The sequence below is a fragment of the Cervus canadensis genome, chromosome 9, assembly GCF_019320065.1.
Source record: "Cervus canadensis isolate Bull #8, Minnesota chromosome 9, ASM1932006v1, whole genome shotgun sequence".
Taxonomy (NCBI): Eukaryota; Metazoa; Chordata; class Mammalia; order Artiodactyla; family Cervidae; genus Cervus; species Cervus canadensis.
Window position 1 is genome coordinate 82007689 of NC_057394.1, and position 21544 is coordinate 82029232.

The 21544-nt window shown below is 45.0% G+C and overlaps 1 protein-coding gene across 2 annotated transcripts in view; it reads right to left on the reverse strand.

Annotated features, from left to right (window-relative positions):
* TNFRSF19 (TNF receptor superfamily member 19) overlaps positions 1–21544 on the reverse strand; it is a 92146-nt gene that overhangs the window by 7979 nt on the left and 62623 nt on the right. For both annotated transcript variants that reach the window (XM_043477586.1, XM_043477587.1), the window contains exons 6-7: positions 2412–2576; positions 1838–1963 (exon numbers count right to left, since the gene is read on the reverse strand). In XM_043477586.1, coding sequence (XP_043333521.1) covers positions 1838–1963; positions 2412–2576 — 291 coding nt within the window. The remainder of the gene's footprint in view (positions 1–1837; positions 1964–2411; positions 2577–21544) is intronic.

The window sequence follows — 21544 nt, forward strand, 5'->3', positions numbered from 1 at the left end:
GATAATGAAACTATGTCCAAATGATGCCTGAGCAGGGTGAAGGGACTTCCTCTGGCCAAACCTGGGAAAATCTGAGCCTCAAAATAAATAATGATCGCCAAGGACTGTCATCCCTTTATCAGAGACATTGCATCCATGGTAATTAAAGGAAAGAATAAGTGGGGAAGAAGAGAAGTTCTTGCTTACCTAGGAAGTCAACTAATAAATGCAGATAGTAACGGTCAGCGGAGAAAGAATTGTGCTAAAAATGCCTTATTTCCCATATCAAATATTAGATTGAAAAGCTGAACCTTTTGATGTCTTGAAATGAAAGATTGGACAGTTACAAGAAGACCAGCCATCGAATTGGGAAACACTGAACCTCACGGACAGTTATAGGAGACGACACACTGCTAGGTGCTGCGTCCACAGGTGCAGGGGACACACAGGTGAGGATGGAGCGGGCAGAGGGCAGGCTTCTGGAAGGGCTGCGGCCACCTTGATTATGCCCTGCAGAGGAGGTGAGGTCGTGGGGATGGGGCAGGAAGTTAAGCGTAAGCTAGTGTTCCTTTGCCGACTTTTGCCCATGTTAGAAACCTTAGTCCACCTGAATTACAGGCAGACCTGGCTGTATCGTGCCTGACAATTACTGCCTTTTCCCGAAGTGCAGGTCTGTGGAAGCCCCATGTCTCGCAATTTAGGGGCACTATTTTTCCTACAGTGTCTGCTCACTCCATGTCTCTGTGTCCCATTTTGGTAATTCTCTCAGTATTTCAATCTTTTCCATTATTATTATATTTGTTATGATGGTCTGTGCTCAGGGAACCTTAATGTGACTATTTTAGTATGACTCACTGAAGGCTCAGATGATGGTTAGCATTTTTCAGCAATAAATTATTTTTAAACTAAGGTGTATATGTTGTTTTTTAGGACATGATGCTATTGCACACTTAATATACTACAGCATAGCATGAAGATGATGTTATATGCACTGGGGAACCCAGAATGTCCCATGACTCACTTTATTGCAATGTTCTCTTTACTGCAATGGCCTGGAACCAAACCCCAGTGTCTCCAGGGTCTGCCTGGACTTCCCTGAACTTCCATCTCTGTCAATAATCCCAGAGGCAACACTGGTTTGTGGAAAACCCTGTCACAGGTCTCCCTCCTCCCCTTCTGTAAGAAATCCGCGGCTTCCCTGGTGGCTCAGTGGGAAAGAATCGCCTGTCAATGCAGGAGAGATGGGTTTGATCCCTGGTCTGGGAAGATCCCACATGCCACGGAGCAACCAAGCCCATGTGCCCCAACTACTGAGCTTGTTCCCTAGAGCCTGGGGGCCCCAACTTCTGAAGCCCATGAGCCCTAGAGTTGTTGCTTCACAAGAGGAAGCCACTGCAATGAGAAGCCCGCATACCACGTAACTTTCGCTCACCATAACCAGGGAAAAGCCCACACAGCAACCAAGACCCAGCACAGCCAAAAATAAATAAATAAATTAGTTAAAAGAAAAAGAAATCCAGAAAGACACCAAGACAGCCATGTGCAGGTTCACTTTGAACCCACCAGACAAGAAAGGAGACAGACAACCCTACTCTACAAAAGGCTCACGTTACTTTAAATCAACTGACACCAAAATGAAGGCGAACTCATTTTTTAAAAGTTACTGGGAAATCCTAGAATTTTAATGAGATGCTTCTTTTCTGTTTGATATTAATACTTAAAGATGCCCAACACCCCAAACCTCTGGGGATGAGGGAGAATGACTAAACTCGATTAGCTTTAACTGGAAAACAGAGCAGGAGCACTCTTTGCGGCCTCGGGGCCTGCGTTCCTAGTGGACCCCAAGCTCTGAACTTACCGCAGGTCTGGGCTGAGTCCTGCAGGCACTGGCAGCAGGCGCGGGGCGCAGGGGAGCTGAGCCGGGGTCTGTCGAAACAGGACAGCTCGGAGCCGTTGTACTGCAGGTCCTGTGCCCTCAGGGACCCTGCAGAGGCCGAGAACTCGGTCAGCGAGACAGGCTCCCCAGGGGAAGCCTGGGAACATCACAGAACCACCCCAGCTTCTGCAGTTTGGGAGGAAAGGACAGCTGTGGTTCCCATTTAAAAATACTTCTTCTTACAAAAAGGCAGAGAAATGAAACAATCGGTCAAGAAAGCTCGAGATGGGGGGCCCTTGTGTTGCCAGAACTTGGAACGAACTGTGTTTCTGTGGAGGGTGGGGGCGGCCCTGCCTCCTCAGGCCCCGGGGAAGTGATGCCGCCCCTCGGCCACACCCTCAGCGCCTCCCCTGGGAGGACTACTTGCACGTGTTCTCTGTCCCTGTGGCCGCAGCCAGATGCTCCTCTCAGGTCCTCGTTGGACACTCGGAGGACAATGATGATGATCAACACCCTTCGGCAGGATGCCAAGACACAGCAAGCGCTCAGGACTTACAGCTCGGCTTCTTCTCCACGAACTGCCGCTTACAGTAGATGACGCAGAGGACGAGCAGGGCCAGCAGCACGGTGGCCAGGGCGCTGCAGATGACGGCCGCCAGGGCTGTGTCCCGCGGGCTGGAGGCCGTGGATGGGATCCTCACCAGATTGACCTTGCTGGTACCTGAAAACCACGGGGACAGAATTCTCATGTCTCCACCACCCAGGAGACTCGGACGCGTACACTGCATGCGGGGTCCCCTGCAGGGGCCTTTGTGCACCATCAGTGAGAGCCCAGAAGCTGGGGTGAGGAGGGAAGGTGTGCTAGGCGGCTCACACACTCCCTCCACCCGGGACATGGCTGGAATATTGCACTTCCACCTGCAGCTCTCCTCTCTTTCCATGGCAGTAACCACGTGCCACCCCGACACACATGTCCTCAGGCCCACCGGACCAGACCATCTGCCAGATGGGGGTCTGTCATCGTGTTCTGTCTCCCCAGCACCCGGCAGCGTAGGGCACAGAGCAAGCACTTAATATTCTGCAAATTGGAATCAGACTCTCCACAGTTTTAAGCAGGCTGAACTGAGGTGTGCTCAGGAAGGCAACTTTAGGGGCAAACAAGGAACTGGATTATTCACAACCTTGCCGTGGGCCCCCACATTCTGAGACAGTGAACATTATTATTATTACTTTAACACTGTCACTGTTATAGTACTGAACAATACCTATGTTTTGGAGGAAAAAAAGCTAACACCACCATGACCTCACACTGACAATACATCTCTGTCTGGATGGAGCTTGTTTTGAGGGCCTGTTCACCCGCGTGGCTACCGCTGACTGTGATGGACTCGGCAGCTCTGGAGACACCTGGCTGCTACCAGTATCTGAGCTGCGAGGCACTAAAGCCCACTTGGAACACCTGGGACTTTCCCCCTGTCCCTGGCCACACAGGACCACCCCATCCTAATTCCTAAAGTCAGGTTTCCACTGTGGCCGGGTTTCCTCTGGCCATGACCCCTGAGGCCAGAGCCACAGAGAAACATCAGGGTTGAGTTACTGAACCAGAAAAACATGACAGCCCGAACAAAAACAAGAACAATCATTTGGGGATGTTGAGTCTTGGTGAATCTGGGCTCCATGACTCTGGGCCACCCTGAAACATGCTTCTCATTGTCACTGGGAAAGGTACAGACATATGGTTTGGACCTGGATGAATAAGAATCATGATCCAACCACACCTTTTAAAGGATATTTGTTGGTGAACATGTTCAACACTCATAAAAATATTGCTTCTAGTTATGCAGACATAATGTCATAATCAAACAGCACACATTAGATGTTCACCACACAGCAAGTTAAAAAGATCACAGCCTGGACCTGATAGAGATGAAACTTAAATCTGAAACAGCCTCTACAAGCAGGCAAATTCACCAGAGAATGTATGAACATAAACAAACACAGCTGTGTAAACAGTGACAAATAAACACACAAATAGGAATTTATGTCTAATGCAGGTAGAAGTGTGGGCTACAATGAATCGTAAGTAACTTGGGAAACTTGAGTATTGCTTATTGCAACCAAATCGTGAGGTTGATTCATGTTTGTGAGAAAATGGTTTACTTTAGAGTGAGACTGGGCCCTGTAGCTTAAATTTTCCATCAAGTAACCAAGCTCCAGTCAACACTAGGCTATGGCAAATCTGTCATCAAAATGAGACAGCTTGAGAACTAGACCCCGGCCTTCAGATTCTCTCTGGTGGACTACCTGCCCACTTGTTCAGCCACTAAGTCGTGTCCGACTCTGTGACTCCACAGACTGCAGTGCACCAGACCTCCCTGTCCTTCACCGTCTCCTGGAGTTTGCTCAAACTCATGTCCACTGTGAATTAACCAAAGAAGCCAGAAAAGTTGGCCAGGCTCCTCTGTCCATGGGATTCTCCAGGCAAGAATACTGGAGTGGGTTGCCATGACCTCCTCCAGGGGATCTTCCCAACCCAGGGACCGAACCCTCATCTCTAATGTCTCCTGCATCGGCAGGCAGGTTTCTCACCCCTAGCGCCACCCGGGAAGCCCAAAGAGTCAGACACGACTAAACAATTTGAGCACTCCATAAAACCACACAGGGGGATGGAAAAAAATGACGAGGTTATTTAAAGATCTGCTAATAACAGGAGTCCTTGAATATTTTTGGTAGAAAGTCATCAACATTATCACAGAGACCACACACCAAATACTTGCGGAGGACTGGCCCCGTGTCGCCCACCTTCAAAATGTCGTGACAATCCTCCACAGCAAGGGTCTTACAGATGAAGATGTCTCTACAAATCTAGAAATGGGTTTTCACTTAAACAACCATCAGGCAGTTAAATCAAGATTTAGGCCTGATCTGCCTGACTCTAAAATATATGCTCTTAAAAAAAATTATGCTACATTCCTCTCAACATTCCAACAGAATTGTTTAGAGGGGGAAAAAAAAACAAGAGTGTGATGGACTATTATTCAAATTTTGTACAGGCCAGTAAATTCTACTTAATTAGCTAACATATACAATAAGACTCGACCTAATTTAAAACACAAACACATCTTCACAAGTCCAACCTCTCTTACCCCCAAGATTAAAGAGGCTATTGCGTTTTATTGCAGTGAAAAAGAACATATGACTCTTTAAATTTATTTTTTAAACGTTCTTGTTAAGGTCTATATAATATAACTAGATGAGTATTAAACAAGTAGGGAAGGATATGAACTGTCATATATGAACTAATTATGCTTTCTGTCTGGGCTTCCATGTTTAAGATTTCACTAACGCCTTGTGTTTTCATCAGAGAGTTCACAGAAGAAAATAAAACATCAGGTTGCATGCTATGTGACATGGAAGCTCCAACATAAACCGAGATGTGAACATTTTCACTTATTGATGGCCGTGTTTTGTCATGAGTAATTCAAGTGACAATTAGTTCTGGAAGATAAACAGACATTCTCTAATAATTTTCAGGAACATATTTTATCTTTGACTTTCATATTTTTTTCAAGTAAAAAAATCGATTCATTATTTTCTGTGCTCTTTCATCATCACCACCACCACCACCACCACCAAGAAAACTCATGTTGAGTAACTGTGTAACAAGACCAAAACATGATGGATTGATCTCTAGCTATGTTCTTTAATTAAAAATATACATTAACAAAGAGCATTTTGCAATCTTAACTGAGGCAAGGATACAGGCCTGGAGTGTAAGCTTTATCTTGTTCATCCAAACTGGTTAAACAAAAATATCTACGGTAACACTCAACATATGAATTCCAGATGTACCACAGAACAGTCTGCCAATAAACAAAATAGTTGGATTTTTTAAAGTCCATTTTATACCAAGCTCTCTGACACTGGATGTAATGTTATGTAAAAGAGTGAGTCTTAATCATTTTACTTATTCTTCATTTTAAACTTTGGTCTTTGAACAATGTGGTTTGTTTTTCAATACTGATAAAAAACATTATTTGAAAATGAGAGCTTTCTTTTGCACAGGAGAAAAAAAAGATTTTAAACTGGATCGATTTTTTCATTGTGGTGAAATATACATAACATAAAGTTTACATTTAGCAACACGGAGTACTTCCACAACGTTATGTAAGCATCACCACTAGAGGGGAAACCCCCAACCCATGAAGCAGTCACGCCCCACCCCCTACTTCCCCACCACCACATCCTGGCAAGCACTAATTTGCTTTCTGTGTCTGAATTTGCCTATTCTGGATATTTCCTATAAAAGGAAACATAAAATATTACATGACCTTCTGTGTCTGTCTTCTTCCACTTAGCAGAAAGTTTTTGAGGTCATCTATGTCAGCATGCAACAGAACTTCATTCCTTTTTATGACTGAATAACATTCCATTGTATGGATGGACCATGTTTTGTTTACTTGTTCCTCAGATGGTGGACATCTGAGCTGTCTCCCCCTTTTGGCTATTGTGAATAATGTTGCTATGAACATTCATGTTCAATCTTTCTCCATATACTTTTAAACTTTTCACAAAGATACACACAATGGCTCCACATGCTATCAAAAGGTTAGTGTTCCTTCACTAAGGCGTTATGTTAATCAGTCACTCACATACTTAATGTTATTACACTAGAGCATTACGTTAATAAGTCAGGAAAAAAAAATTCCTGAGCAAACCAAGAGAAGAGTGGAGGGAGACAGTGCCAGAGAAGCTAGTCAGGACCAGTACTTGTAGGAATTGAAACGATAGTGAGGAGCTTGAATTCTATTCTAAGAATAATAGGAAGTACTCAACAACTGCAGAATATATATTCTTCTTTAAAAAGACTAAAATCATACAAAGTATCTTCTCCAACCACAACTGAATTAAACTAGAAATCAGTAACAGAAGGAAAACTGGGAAGTTCAAAGATATGCAGAAGATAAACAATCTACTCTTAAATAACCAATGGGTCAAAGAAGAAATCACAAAGAAAATTAGAAAACATTTTGGGATGAGATGAATGAGAATAAAAAACAAAATATCAAAACTTATGGGATACAGCAAAAGCAGTGTTTAGAGGGAAATACATAGCAGTAAATGTCTATACTAAAAAAGATCTAAAATCGACAGCCTAATGTTTAACTTTATTACATTAGAAAAATAAGAGTAAACTAAACCAAAAGCTAGCAGATGGAAGGAAATGATAAAGATTAGCACATAGATAAATAAATAGAGAAAAACAATAGAGAGAAGCAATAAAACCGAAAGATGGTTCTTTGAAAAGATCAACAAAATTGATGAAACTTAGACTGACAGAGGAGAAAAGGGAGAAGACTCAAGTATGTAAAATCAGAAATCAAAGAGCAGACATTGCTATGGACTTTACAGAAATAAAAAGATTATAAGAGAACACCATGAACAAAGGTACCACAAACTGGATAAACTAGGTAAAAAAGACATTCTTAGAAATACACAAAACAGTGAAACTGACACAGAAGAGATAGTAAATGAAAACAGACCACAACAAAGAGATGGACTCAGTCATTAAAAACCTCCTGACAAAGGAATGCCCAGAACCAGACGCCTTCTTGTGAATTCTGCCAAATATTTAAAGAAAAATTAATGCCAAATCCTTCTCAAACTTTTGCAAAAAATGAAGAGGAAAGAATACATCCTAACTCTTTCTATGAGGCTAATATTATCCTGATACCAAAGCCAGAAAAAGGCACTATAAGGGGAGAAAACTACAGATCAAGATCCCTGACAAGTACAGAAGCAAAACCCCCCAACAAAAACGTACCAAATGAAAGTCAGTGCATATTCAAGAATTATACATCACAGCCAAGTGGGATTCATCCCAGGAAGGCAATGATGATGAATCATACCAAAATCAATATAACCCATGATAAAAAAATAAATGAAAGGGACAAAAAAACATACTAATTGCCTCAATTATGCTTAAAAAGGGTTTCCCTGGTGGCCTAGAAGGTGAAGAATCCACCTGTGCAGGAGACTTGGGTTCAATCCCTGGGTCGAGAAGATTCCCTGGAGAAGGAAATGGCAACCCACTCCAGGATTCTTGCCTGGAGAATCCCATGGACAGAGGAGCCTGGTGGGCTACAGTCTGTGGGGTCACAAAGACTAGGACACGACTGAGCAACTAAACAACAGTGGGCCCACAGGGGGACAACAATGCTTAAAAAGCACTTGACAAAACCCAACGCCCTTCTGTGATAAAAGCACTCAATACACCAGTAGGCATGGTTGCCAGTGCCCACCCTGAGCCAGCGGTTCTCTGCACACCCAGCGAGACGTGCCGCGTGCCCTTGGGGCAGGTGTGGGCAGAGTGGTGGTGGGCAGGCTTGGACTGGGCTGCTGCTGCAGGGGTTGCTCCCACCCAGGCAGATTTGTTCAAATCAGACAACTCTGAGAACTCTCAGGTCTTCCTCCCAGGACACCACAGCTGCCCCCAGTCCCGCCAACGCCACCATGAGGCCAGTGGCAGTGGTCTGCAGTCAGTAGCCGTTCTCCTGCGGATCTCCTCCTCCCTTCCACATCTCTGCTGTTAGGAGACGCGGGCCCGGAATCATCGCCACTCCCCATCCTGTAAACCCAACCCGAATGGCATCTAAACGTCCAGTGTGGTGAGGATGAAGCACGTCTTTACTCAATCTGCTAGCTTCATACCTTACATTACTGACACAGAAATGTTGGGGATCCCAAGTTTGACTGGCTTGGAGAGCATGATGAATAACAATATTAAATGTGCTGGAGTGGCATGTACAAGATGAAGACAGGCAACATTCAAAATTACTTAAGATATGATTCCCTTTTGTTCTTCAGTCGCTAAGTCGTGTCTGATTCTGCAACCCCAGAGACTGCAGCACGCCAGGCTTCCTTGTCCTCCACTATCTCCTGGAGTTGATTCAAGTTCATGTCCATTTAGTCAGTGATGCTATCTAACCATCTCATCCTCTGCCGCCCCTTTCTCCTTTGGCCTTCAGTGTTTCCCAGCATCAAGGTCTTTTCTGATAAGCTGGCTCTTCACATTGTTGGCCAAAGTACTAGCACTTCAGCTTCAGCATCAGTCCTTCCAATGAATATTCAGGGTTGATTCCCTTTAGGATTGACTGGTTTGATCTCCTTGTAGTCCAAGGGACTCTCAAAAGAGTCTTCTCTTAAATGTGCCTTAATCAATATGGACACTCTAAACTCTACCTTAAAAATGAGAAAACATAGGGTAAAATCTTCATGACTTTGGATTTGGCAATGGTTCCTTAAATATGGGCTTCCCTGCTGGCTCAGACAGTAAAGAATCTGCCTGCAGTGCAGGAGAATGGAGTTCATTCTTGGGTCGGGAAGATCCCTGGAGAAGGGCATGGCAACCCACTCCAGTATTCTTCCCTGGAGGATCCCCATGAACAGACAAGCCTGGTGGGTTACAGTCTGTGGGGTTGCAAAGAGTCTAACACCACTGAGCAACTAACACGTTCACTTTCACACAACTGAAGATCAGAAAAACAAACCATCTGATTAAAATGAAACTAAAATGTGATTTTGAAATACGATATCACTAAGTAAAATAAGAGGAGCAAAGCTCAACGGGAGTTTACAACAAAACAGTAATAGAGATATAAGCAAGATTTTATTCATCAAAAAGCAAGATCATTTAAATTAAGAAAGTATCATTTTCAAATGAATGGTAGAAGGATTATATGAGGATTTGTATCTTTTTCTTTTTAAAAAAGGAATCATTCTGACCTTACTTTTGAAGTTTCACCCAAACTATTCAACTTGATGTCTCTGTTTACAGAATCTGAGCCTGGTAAGCACTGGCCAGACCACCTTCTTACAACTATATCTGGGGCAGCCAGTTGTATGCAAGTAAAACCAAAAGTTCATCGTGTCAGGCTGCTTTTCAAACATGCTTTGAGTGCTGAGTTTCCAAGCTAATGTCCTAAACTGTTTTTTTTTTTTAATTTATTTTCCTTTTGAACTTAACAGCATATCAAAAACAGTACGGCTAGGCAAACATTTTTCCTTTGTTGAGCAATGCTGTAACATCTGTTTATAAACACAGAACTTCTGAGCTTGAAGTTCCTTCTTTCAAGTTCCCTCTCGGGCACTGCCCCAGTTACTAGTCCTTTCATGATTTAAACTCAAGTGAATCAAGGCAGAACCCCGAGGCAGCCTCCACTCTGCTTTCTTTTAATACTAATACAGATGACTCATAAATACAGTTCTATTATAAGCAGAGCCGGCTTCTGAGAAGTACACTTTTGTGTCTCTGCTTCCCAGTTGCTCAAGTTGGGTGAATCACCGAGGATAAATAAAGCAATACGTAAAAGCTGCAAGGCTATGGAACCAAAGAAACCCAGGGTACCCGACGATGTCAGGATGGGTCCCTGATTATGAGACTATGGGATGGTGGTTCCCCAGGTTACTGAGAGCAGGAGAGCGGGAGACCCCACGGAGGACCTCTGAGCCCTCACTCCATCGGCCATTCTGCCTCCACCAATTTCTGTTTCCCTCTGGGCTGCCTGCCCACCGCTGCCCAGTTGCTATTCTCAGCCTTTACCATGCATGTTGGGAGGAAACCATGAAAAAATGCAAACTGTTCTTCTTGAAGCTGAAGAGGGGGAGGGTGGTGGACATAATTCTATTCACTCTTAAATTGAAAGCATACATTCCTTCACATTTTTTGTCTATTCTCACAATCTTATACACTGAGTCTTTCTTTTGTAAGAGCAAGTGCCCACGTTGCTTAGTCATATCCTATTCTTTCTGAGCCTATGGACTGTAGCCCGCCAGGCTCCTCTGTCCATGGGATTTCCCAGGCAAGAATACTGGAGTGGATTGCCATTTTCTCCTCCAGGGGATCTTCCTAACCCAGGGACTGAACCCATGTCTCCTGTATTGGCAGGCAGGTTCTCTATCACTGTGCCACCTGGGAAGCAATTAAGATTATCAATAAATATTACCCTGTATTATGAGACATTAAAAAAGATATGATTATAGCCAATACTCCAAAATGGTTCCAATTATTCCATTATTTCCTTTTGAATTAAAGACGGAAAGTCCAAATCTTGCAATGAAAACGCTAGTGATATGAATCAAAGCCCTTTATTGCCTTCTGGAAAGCTTTTATGAAAACATTTTTTCCTGAATTCCTTACCCTAGAAGAGGTATGTGTTTAGAAAAGCAGAAACTTCTTTAAACCACACGCCCATTAGTTGTTATCTCCAACTTTATCTCTGCTCTTAGAAAATCTTAACTAAAGTCAGTGGTCAGTCAGTTCAATCACTCAGTCGTGTCCAACTCTTTGCAGCCCCATGGACTGCAGCATGCCAGGCTTCCCTGTCCATCACCGACTCCCAGAGCTTACTCAAACTCACGTCTATCAAGTCGGTGATGCCATCCAACCATCTCATCCTCTGTCATCCCCTTCTCCTCCTGCCTTCAATCTTTCCCAGCGTTAGGGTCTTTTCCAATGAGTCAGTTCTTCCCATCATGTGGCCAGAGTATTGGAGTTTCCGCTGCAGCATCAGTCCTTCCAATGAATATTCAGGATTGATTTCCTTGAGGATTGACTGGTTGGATCTCCTTGCTGTCCAAGGGACTCTCAAGAGTCTTCTCCAACACCACAGTTCAAAAGCATCAGTTCTTTGGTGCTCAGTTTTGTTTACAATCCAACTCTCATATCCATACATACATGACTACTGGAAAAACCATAGCTTTGACTAGATGAACCTTTGTTGGCAAAGTAATGTCTCTGCTTTTTAATATGCTGTCTAGGTTGATCATAACTTTTCTTATAAGGAGCAAACATCCTTTAATTTCATGGCTGCAGTCATCATCTGCATTGATTTTGGAGCCCCCAAAAATAAAGTCTGTCACTGTTTCCCCATCTATTTGCCATGAAGTGATGGGACCGAATGCCAAAATGAGGTAATTGACGGTTAAGAGTTTGGAAGTGACAGAATGTTATTACCAATCAAAGGGTTAAAAATAAGAATGCAATATCAGTATTTTGATTACATAGAAGAACAATTGCTTATGATTAGGTCTCCTGAGACTTCCCTGGTGATTCAGATGGTAAAGAATCTGTCTGCAATGCGGGATATCTGGGTTCAATCCTTGGGTAGGGAAGATCCCCTGGAGAAGGGAATGGCAACCCACTCCAGTATTCTTGACGGGAGAATTTCATGAAGGGAGGAGCCTGGTGGACTACAGTTCATGGGGTCAAAACAAGTTTCAGACATGATTGAGCGACTAACACACTTGAGCAGGCCTCCTGATGGCGGAGCAGAAGACAGTGGCAGTGACTCTTCGGATAAGTTAATGTACAGAGTAACAAACAACTAGCAGAGCCTAGTGGTAATCGGCTCATATGTGGAGAGCTGATGCATATTGTGTTTACATGAACCCGATTCTTCTGAGTGAAAATTAAAATAGCAGACACGCAGCTTTTTCTCCTGGGCAGCCTGTCAGGGGCTGTTGCTTGAACTGGAAGCACTGTAGGCTGATGAATGTAAGCACTTTGCTGCTGAAGGACCAAAGCTCAAATTTAAAAAGGATAGGCAGAAGCCTCCCTCCACTGGTCCAAGTGCAGCACATGGACATCTGGGGTCTTTATCCTTTTTTCCTTCCCTCTTTTCCTGGCTCTAAAATATACTGTAAAGTGCTGCACACTCTTGGTTAAGAGCTTTGTCGTCAGCATTCTCGGCTTGAATCCTGGCTCAGCCACTTAGTAGCTGTGTCACCAACCAGCAAACGATGACTTCAGTTTCCTTATCAGTACCACCAGGAAATAAAAGTATATACCTGAAGGTCTGTGAGACCTGAAGGAAGTGATACACACACACAGGGTCATCTTGGTACCTCCCACAGTGAACTTCTTGAGTTAGCCACCCTTTCTCCTAACATTATTCGGAATCAGACATCATATTCTAATTGTTATTATGGTGGCATCTGGATGGTCTCTTAAACCAAGTGAAACCACCTATGTAGCAGGCAGGCCGCTGAGCACCCTGATGGGATAGCCTGTGTCCTTATCACATGGCCCTGGAGGGCAGGAAAGCGCACAGTGAAGACAAACTAACATAATTCTCCCCAGAAGTTTAGGTTTGTTTCTTACAAAAGACACAGCTGCCACTACTTTTATCTAAGTGTCTCAAAGGGTCCCTCCCGCCATACGATTGCCCAAAGTAACATTAAGCAATGTTGCATAAGAATAAGCGACCATGAGCAAAATAAGTCAACCTCTTGGAATATTGTGAATAAAATGGTAAAGCTATTACTAAAAACAGCCTGTAGGATAAAACTTCAGGCAAAACAGAAAAATATTAATGGTCAGGCACAAAGACAGCTTGGAGAATACAGAGCAGGAGGGACATGGCAGACAAGCTGTAGGACCTGTACTTGCTGCTCCTTAAAGACACTGGTGGGGAATTCTGAGTAAATGAGACTCCAGGCACGAGTCACAACTGACTATGATATTTGTCCAAGATTTCTAAGTCTTCCTCAAAGGCTTTTATTAAGTAGTGTTTGTATAGGATTTGAGATGAATAGATGAAAATAGTATGCTTCTTTCTCTTCTAGCTTCTTGAACACTAAGATCATGGTTTGGACTTGTTACTTACATGTGCATGCATGCATGCTAAGTTACTTCAGTCACGTCTGGCTCTTTGCGACCCTATCGACTATAGCCTGCCAGGCTCCCCTGTCCATGGGGATTCTCCAGGCAAGAATACTGGAGTGGGTTGCAATGCCTTCCCCCAGGGAATCTTCCCAACCCAGCGATTGAACCCGGGTCTCCCACCTTGTAGGCAGATTCTTTACCTACTGAGCTACCAGGGAAGTCCAAGAATACTGGAGTGGGTAGTCTATCCCTTCTCCAGGGGATGTTCCCAACCCAGGAATTGAACTGGGGTCTCCTGCATTGCAGGAGGATTCTTTACCGGCTTAGCTACCAGGGAAGCCCCATTACCAACATAGTGATAGATAAATACAAATAGACATTAAGCATAAATAGTGTCATAAATTTAAGTTACATACAAAAGAGGACATTGATAGAAGATCCGTTCAGTTCAGGTCAGTTGCTCAGTTGCATCTGACTGTTTGCGACCCCATGGAGTGCAGCACGCCAGGCCTCACTGTCCATCACCAACTCCCGGAGCTCAAGTTGATGATGCCATCCAACCATCTCATCCTCTATCATCCCCTTCTCTTCCCACCTTCAATCTTTCACAGCATCAGGGTCTTTTCCAATGAGTCAGTTCTTCCCATCAGGTGGCCAAAGTATTAGTCCTTCCAATGAATAATCAGGACTGATTTCCTTGAGGATTGACTGGTTTGATCTCCTTGCAGTCCAGGGGACTCTCAAGAGTCTTCTATAACACCACAATTCAAAACCATCAATTCTTTGGCGCTCAGCTTTCTTTACAGTCCATCTCTCACATGACTACTGGAAAAACCATAGCTTTGACTAGACAGACCTTTGTCGGCAAAGTAATGTCTCTCCTGTCTAGGATGGTCATAGCTTTTCTTCCAAGGAGCAAGCATCTTTTAATTTCATGGCTGCAGTCACCATCTGCAGTGATTTTGGAGCCCCCCAAAATAAAGTCTCTTACTGTTTCCATTGTTTCCCTATCTATTTGCCATGAAGTGATGGGACCAGATGCCATGATCTTAGTTTTCTGAATGTTGAGGTTTAAGTCAACTTTATGACTCTCCTCTAACACTTTCATCAAGAGGCTCTTTAGTTCTTCTTCCCTTTCTGCCATAAAGGTGGTGTCATCTGCATATCTGAGGTTATTGATATTTCTCCCAGCAATCTTGATTCCAGCTTGTGCTTCATCCAGTCCAGCATTTCCCATGATGTACTCCGCATATAAGTTAAATAAGCAGAGTGACAATATACAGCCTTGACGTACTCATTTCCCAATCTGGACCCAGCCTGTTGTTCCATGTCCAGTTCTAACTGCTGCTTCTTGACCTGCGTACAGATTTCTCAGGAGGCAGGTAAGGTGTTCTTGTATTCCCATCTCTTTTAAGAATTTCCCACAGTTTGTTGTGATGCACACAGTCAAAGGCTTTGGCATAGTCATTAAAGCAGAAGTAGGTATTTTTCTGGAACTCTCTTGCTTTTTTGATGATCCAACGGATGTTTTCAATTTGATCTCTGGTTCCTCTGCTTTTTCTAAATCCAGCTTGAACATCTGGAAGTTCACGGTTCACATACTATTAAAGCCTGGCTAGGAGAATTTTGAGCATTCTTTTGCTAGCATGTGAGATGAGTGCAATTGTGTGGTAGTTTGAACATTCTCTGGCATTGCCTTTCTTAGGGATTGGAATGAAAACAGACCTTTTCCAGTGCTGTGGCCACTGCTGAGTTTTCCAAATTTACTGGCATATTGAGTGCAGCACTGTCACAGCATCATCTTTTAGGATTTGAAATAGCTCAACTGGAATTCCATCACCTCCACTAGCTTTGTTTGTAGTGATGCTTCCTAAGGCCCACTTGACTTCGCATTCCAGGGTGTCTGGCTCTAGGTGAGTGATCACATCATTGTGGTTACCTGGGTCATGAAGATCTTTTTTGTACAGTTCTTCTGTATATTCTTGCCACCTCTTCTTAATATCTCTGCTTCTGTTAGGTACATACTGTTTCTGTCCTTTATTGTGCCCATCTTTGCATGAAATGTTCCCTTGGTATCTCTAATTTTCTTGAAGAGATCTCTAGTCTTTCCCATTTTATTGTTTTCCTCTATTTCTTTGCATTGATCACTGAGGAAGGCTTTCTTATCTCTCCTTGCTGTTCTTTGGACCTCTGCATTCAAATGGCTAAATCTTTCCTTTTCTCCTTTGCCTTTAGCTTCTCTTCTTTTCTCAGGTATTTGTAAGGCTATTTGATAGAAGATGGATTAATAGAAATGACTGTCTGAAAACTCCTTTCTCATGTATATATTTGCCTGGTTCTACTACCAATATTTAGATGGTCTGGCTTCACTGTGAAATTACAGCAGAAAAAAAGGCCAGTTACATGAATGTGTGATAACTGTCTTTGTGGACAAGGAAATTTGACTTACTTCATTCCTGAGGGTGGATGGTGATGCTCAATGTGCATCTTCAAAGCTGTGGGTCTCAGCGTGGGAAGAGAGACCCTCCTATCTGAGAAGAAGAGTGGTGAAGGGGAGATAGAGAAGAGGAAGCAGGCTGGACCACCACCTGGCCAGCACAGCATTTACAACCAGAAAGACACATTGACTGACGGGAAATTTCCCCCAGTGTCGGGGATGTTTCATCTTAACGTGTGACCTTTTACCTGAGTGTCACTTTCACTCCCACCTGGGGACACTTCAGGGTCAGGAAGTCGGTGATGCGTGTGTTTATAATAAGATGATGGCGTGAACTTACAGAGGAATGCAGCAGGCTCACGTTCTCACCAACACAGCTACACAACAACTACATTCTCTGACTTCAATCACTAACCTGCATGGTGGCAAAAACTGATTTTAAAAAATCGAGTGGAAGTCACCAAGTCTCTCCTTGGTGTATGTAGACATGGGCTTGGTTCCCCGTCCAACTGAGGCTGCGTTTCCACTGTAAACCTCGTCCAACTACGTAAATGGGCCCCTGTAGTGTTTGAACAGAATCCCGGGCAGCCAACTGCCTTCCTCCTGAGAGTGGGGCACCACCCAAGCGTCCCCACCGTCCATCTGCCACTAGCTGCATGCTCGCGCATGAGAATACCTCCGAGACGTCTACTAACACGGTATCTGCCAGCGGCGATCTGTTTTGTTCCAAGGTGTAAAGCCACAGTAACATCACTCACTCTGCCCACAATAACGAGCACTTTGTCTTTCAACAGCCAGAAAATCATGATTTGAGGATGTCCCCTCTCATCCAGCAGAGTGTGCAGTGCATTGAGAGTTGTCCTTCCAGATCCCCAGGTCTCTGTCGCCTTCTCCCACCTCCACTTGGTTCCCACTCACCTGCTCCCCATAGACCCCGCCCTGCCGCCGGAATCAGTCCCTCAGGGGCTGCTCTGTTTGTAGCAGCGGCTGCTGTGGACTGAAAGCCACCAGCTTTCACTGTTGCTGGCCAAGAGCCCTGAGGGGCCAGGGGCGCACAGCCCGCCCTCGTGGGCGCGCTGAGCCCCGGCGCGGTGCTAGCCGGAGCTGTGAGGAGCAGCTGGGAAGCGAGCTGCGTCTCCTCCAGCCCTGCGTCCCTGCAAGTGCTGGCCACCGATGCTCATGCTGCTGTCCATGACTGCTACCAACAGGAGTGGGAAACTTTTCCTATTTTTCGTTTCTTTAAATTTGGTTTGTGTGTGCATGCATGCTAAGTCACTTCAGTCGTGTCCAACTCTTTGTGGCCCCCTGGACAGTAGCCTGCCAGGCTCCTCTGTCCATGGGATTCTCCAGGCAAGAATACTGGAGTGGGTTGCCATGCCCTCCTCCAGGGGATCTTCCCAGCTTGGGGATCAAACCTGCGTCTCATTGTCTCCTGCATTGGCACGCCGGTTCTTTACCACGAGCACCGCCTGGGAAGCCCAAGTTTGCTTTGGATCTTATTTCTTAGTACAAAACGTCAACACTTCTATCCAGAAAATGAAAATTAACCATATTCATGAGGCACTGAACTGAACAGCTGTATTTTTTTCTCAGAGGGACAAAAGAAAATTATAGATGGACAAGACAAAGAGTCTTCTATGCTTTAAGATGTGTGTGTCCTCAGGTGTGCCATCAGAAATGCAATGATAAAACCAAACAAAAACAGGACTCAAGGGCCCTCGGCGGCCCAGCGATGGGCCTGGAGCAAGTGTGACAGGAGGTTGGGCAGGCCAAAGGGTCAGCAGGGGTTTTAAGAGAGGGGCTGGGGTGATGGATGAGGGCCTCAGGCTCCCAGCAGGTGGAAAGGAGTCCCAGGAGGCCTGGCGGTGGGAGGGACCGGGAAGGCTGAGGTCAGGAGGAGCATCCTGAAGGCCAAACCCAGCGAGCAGAAATAGCCCTGGGCAGGAAAGTCCTGGCAGGGGACCTGTTCCCAGCGGGGTTGCAGGTCCCAGATGCTGAGACTCAGTCAATGACTTAAGTAAACTTGGTTTCTGCTCTTCTTAACCTTGCTTCCAGACTACTTGGCCTGGAGATCTATTCCCCGCCAGGACTGAGCCAACTGTGATCATGCATGTCTTTATGGGGAACAGAAAGAAAGAAGAAAGGGCAGAGCAGGTGACTGCCACAGGAGAGTGGCTGGAGGGGCAGGGAGGTGAACCCCAGGCCAGCACTGCCCACCGTTCAACCACAGGGTCAAATGACGAATTCTGCCACTTGTGCGGTTCAGAGGAAGCCTGTGACACCCAGAGCAAGCTCGTCACTTTACGTTTGGCAGTGGGTGAATTATAAATAACTGTCTGGTACTTTAATTATGATAAATGTCATAATTAACACTGAAAAACACCATAAGCCACAAAATGGCAGCAGCTTGTCTATGGCATTTCTCTGTAGACACGATAAAAAGGATTTTTTTTCCTGCTTTCAAGGATGTTTTTCTTCTTTTTATTATCCCCCAGTCCCAGAAGGTCTCGCTGTGTTTATTTGACTGATGGAACAATGAAGCTTTGAAACTTCCACACCAAGAAACAGAAAAGACACCATAAAAGAAACACATTATTACGGCCGCCACCATCTGTGCTGAAGGATATACACAGGCTCAAAAATAGTTTTGCCTCAACTGGGACTAACGGACGGGGTTGCCATCTGGGAGCTGGAACAAAGACATGCGACTTGGGCCCCTGCCCTCCTTGTTCCCGAACAGGACTCCGCTTAACCCCTGCAGTGCCAGGCTGCACTGGGGGCCCTGGACTCGGCGTTCCCTTGGAGGGAACCTTGTTCATTCGACCTCATCCTCGGGGAAGGCAGCGTCCAGCTTGGCACGCTTGCACCTAAGGACTCTGGCTCCAGGAATCATCAGCTTCCTCGTTATTAGTAGAGTGGATAATTCTTATTTACCTCACTGCAGTACTGTGAAATGATTCTAAGATGATAAAACTCAAGTTACTTCGACCCATTAACTTCTTACTAAGAAAAAAAAATGTGTATGTCTCTGCCCAGTTTAGCATGGCGGGGCCTAGACTGAGGAGAAAACCTGGATGTGGTCTGTGTTTCTTGCCATCCCTGTTCCAGCAGAATTGACGTTGCTCTTCATTTATTCATAATCTTATAGCTGACAGAACTTATGGTGAAGAACCCAAGTCTGGGTTAGGTCAGAAAGAGAACATGTCTTGAGGTTTGGAATGTGGTGCAGATTTAGGACTTCAACCAAGACTTTATCTCCTCTTTTAAAATTGTGAGAATCTGGAGCTCGATCCCTGGGTTGGGAAGATGCCCTGGAGGAGGTCATGGCAGCCCACTCCAGGATTCTTGCCTGGAGAATCCGCATGGACAGAGGAGCCTGGTGGGCTACAGTCCATGGGGTCACAATGAGTCAGGACTGAGCACACAGACGCTCTGGGCTTCTTCCCTGGTGGTCCAGCGGTTAAGAATCTGCCTGCCAATGCAGGGGACATAGGTTTGATTCCTGGTCCAGGAAGACCCCACATGCCACGGTGCAGCTAAGCCCATGTGTCAGAACTACTGAAGCCCTCTTGTCCTACAGCCTGTGCTCCACAACGACAGAAGCCACCACAATGCGAAGCCCACGCATCTCAACTAGAGAGTAGCCCCCATTTGCTGCAATTAGAGAAAGCCCATGCAGCAGTGAAGATGCAACACAACCAACACTGGATAAAGTAAATAAAAGAAACAGGTAAAATTAATTTTAAAAATGGTGAGACTCTTCAATTGGTTCATGAAAAACTGGGACACAGACAACCTAAATAACTTATCTGGAAGTTAAGGATTGGGACTAGGACTCAAAAGCAAGCTCCCGTAGAGACTGGCTGACATTAATTTGGAGATGATAGGGTAAGACAGTTATGTCTTTTCAGTGCTTACGAGCATTAGAAGTCAGAGAGAAACTTCCTGCATCTTATCCTTCAGACCAGAATCTGGGGGACTCTCAAGAGTCTTCTCCAATGCCATAATTCAAAAGCACAGATTCTTCAGCGCTCAGCTTTGTTTATGGTCTAACTCTTTTCCAAGAAGGTCTAACTCTTTTTCAAGTATCGTTTTGATTTCTTTCTTAAGTTTAAAATTAAAATGCCCTCACTCCTGGTCCTGGAGCTGGCCTGAAGAAGTGGGGCTGACTGGGGGTCCAGGCCTGCCTCTCTGCTGTGGCCGCTTCTTGGCGGTGACGTGGGGGTGGTGCAGGCTAAGAGAAGCACATGGAGAGTGGTTCCCTCCAGGACTCAAGACCCACTTGCTGCTTTAAACTCTCCTGGGGTTCTCCTCTCCTTTCCCTCCTCAGACTGTTCTCCTCCAATGACGTTCCTGGTCAAGAACTGGTGTGGGAAGGGGCTGGACACACATGCGGGTTTAGCGACAAAGGACCCCCTCCGTGGGTGCAGCTATGCTTATTCCAGTTGCCCTTGGGATGTGGCCCCCAGAGGACAGAGCTCACACACCTCCTCCCGAGGACAGACGCTCGGCTCTGATGGACGGAGTCACTGCTAAGCTGAATCTCTGACAGTCTCTGCATCCGGTCTGGCGTGCACTGTGAGGTCGCTTTACGCCATGCTTTTTTATTTTAAGCATTTAATGGGTACACACACAAATCACCGATCCCTTTGCAAAAGTCTATGACTTAAAGAAACAGGCCTGCCGGATTTTATATTTTTTAAATAAACTGTACATAATCTAACACTCATTTAATTTAGTGATGGCCTTTAACAAACCACAACCTGTTTCTTGGTGAGTAAATATTTAAACCAGCTCATTGACTTTGAATGTCTAAGAGAGACTGCAGAGAAAGGCTAAGGAGCTGGATTTACAGCCAACTGGGTAATGATCAGCCGCTCCTGTTCTCAAGGGGCTGCATCAAAGCCTTCGGCGCCTCCAGTTCAGGACTCCCCTACCTCCAGACTGAGGCCAGCAGACGAGCTCTTGAAGCATCTCCAGGGTCGGGGGACATGGTCCAGGGACCCGGGGACAGCACTCAGACTGTTCTTTGCTTTTCTTCTCTTTATGTGGGACCAAGTGCATGGCTGACAAACACTTGGCCATTTTATATTGGGAGAAAAGCATGCATGTAGAGCACGTGAGTCTAAGAAACATTTTTCTCTTAAAATTTCTTGATTTTTGTTAACTTTAGTGAAACTAGGGCTAAGGAAAGGCAAATATTTGAAATAGTTAAATAATCACTCAAAGCGGCTGCATTCACCAAGCACTTCTTTCTCTAAAGAGGCCAAGACATTAAAGCTGCCCCAGTGTTTTCTCAACATCCTTGGAAAAGGAGCCATTTGCTACGACAGATTTTCAATGTATCTTTAGAAAACAGTTGCTTACCCTAGAAGCAAATCTGCTTAAAAAAAAAAACCCAGATTAACTATGTGGGATGGAAACCATTTCAAAGAAAGGAGAGCAGCAGCTTTCTGTTTTCAGGAAAAGATTCCAACCAATGTGACTGGATCTCCCCTTCCCCACCCCTCCTGGGTCCAGAGTAATAGTGAAAACTGCAATGACTGTAGCAGGTGGTATCAGATAACCCAGGGGTCCATCTACACGA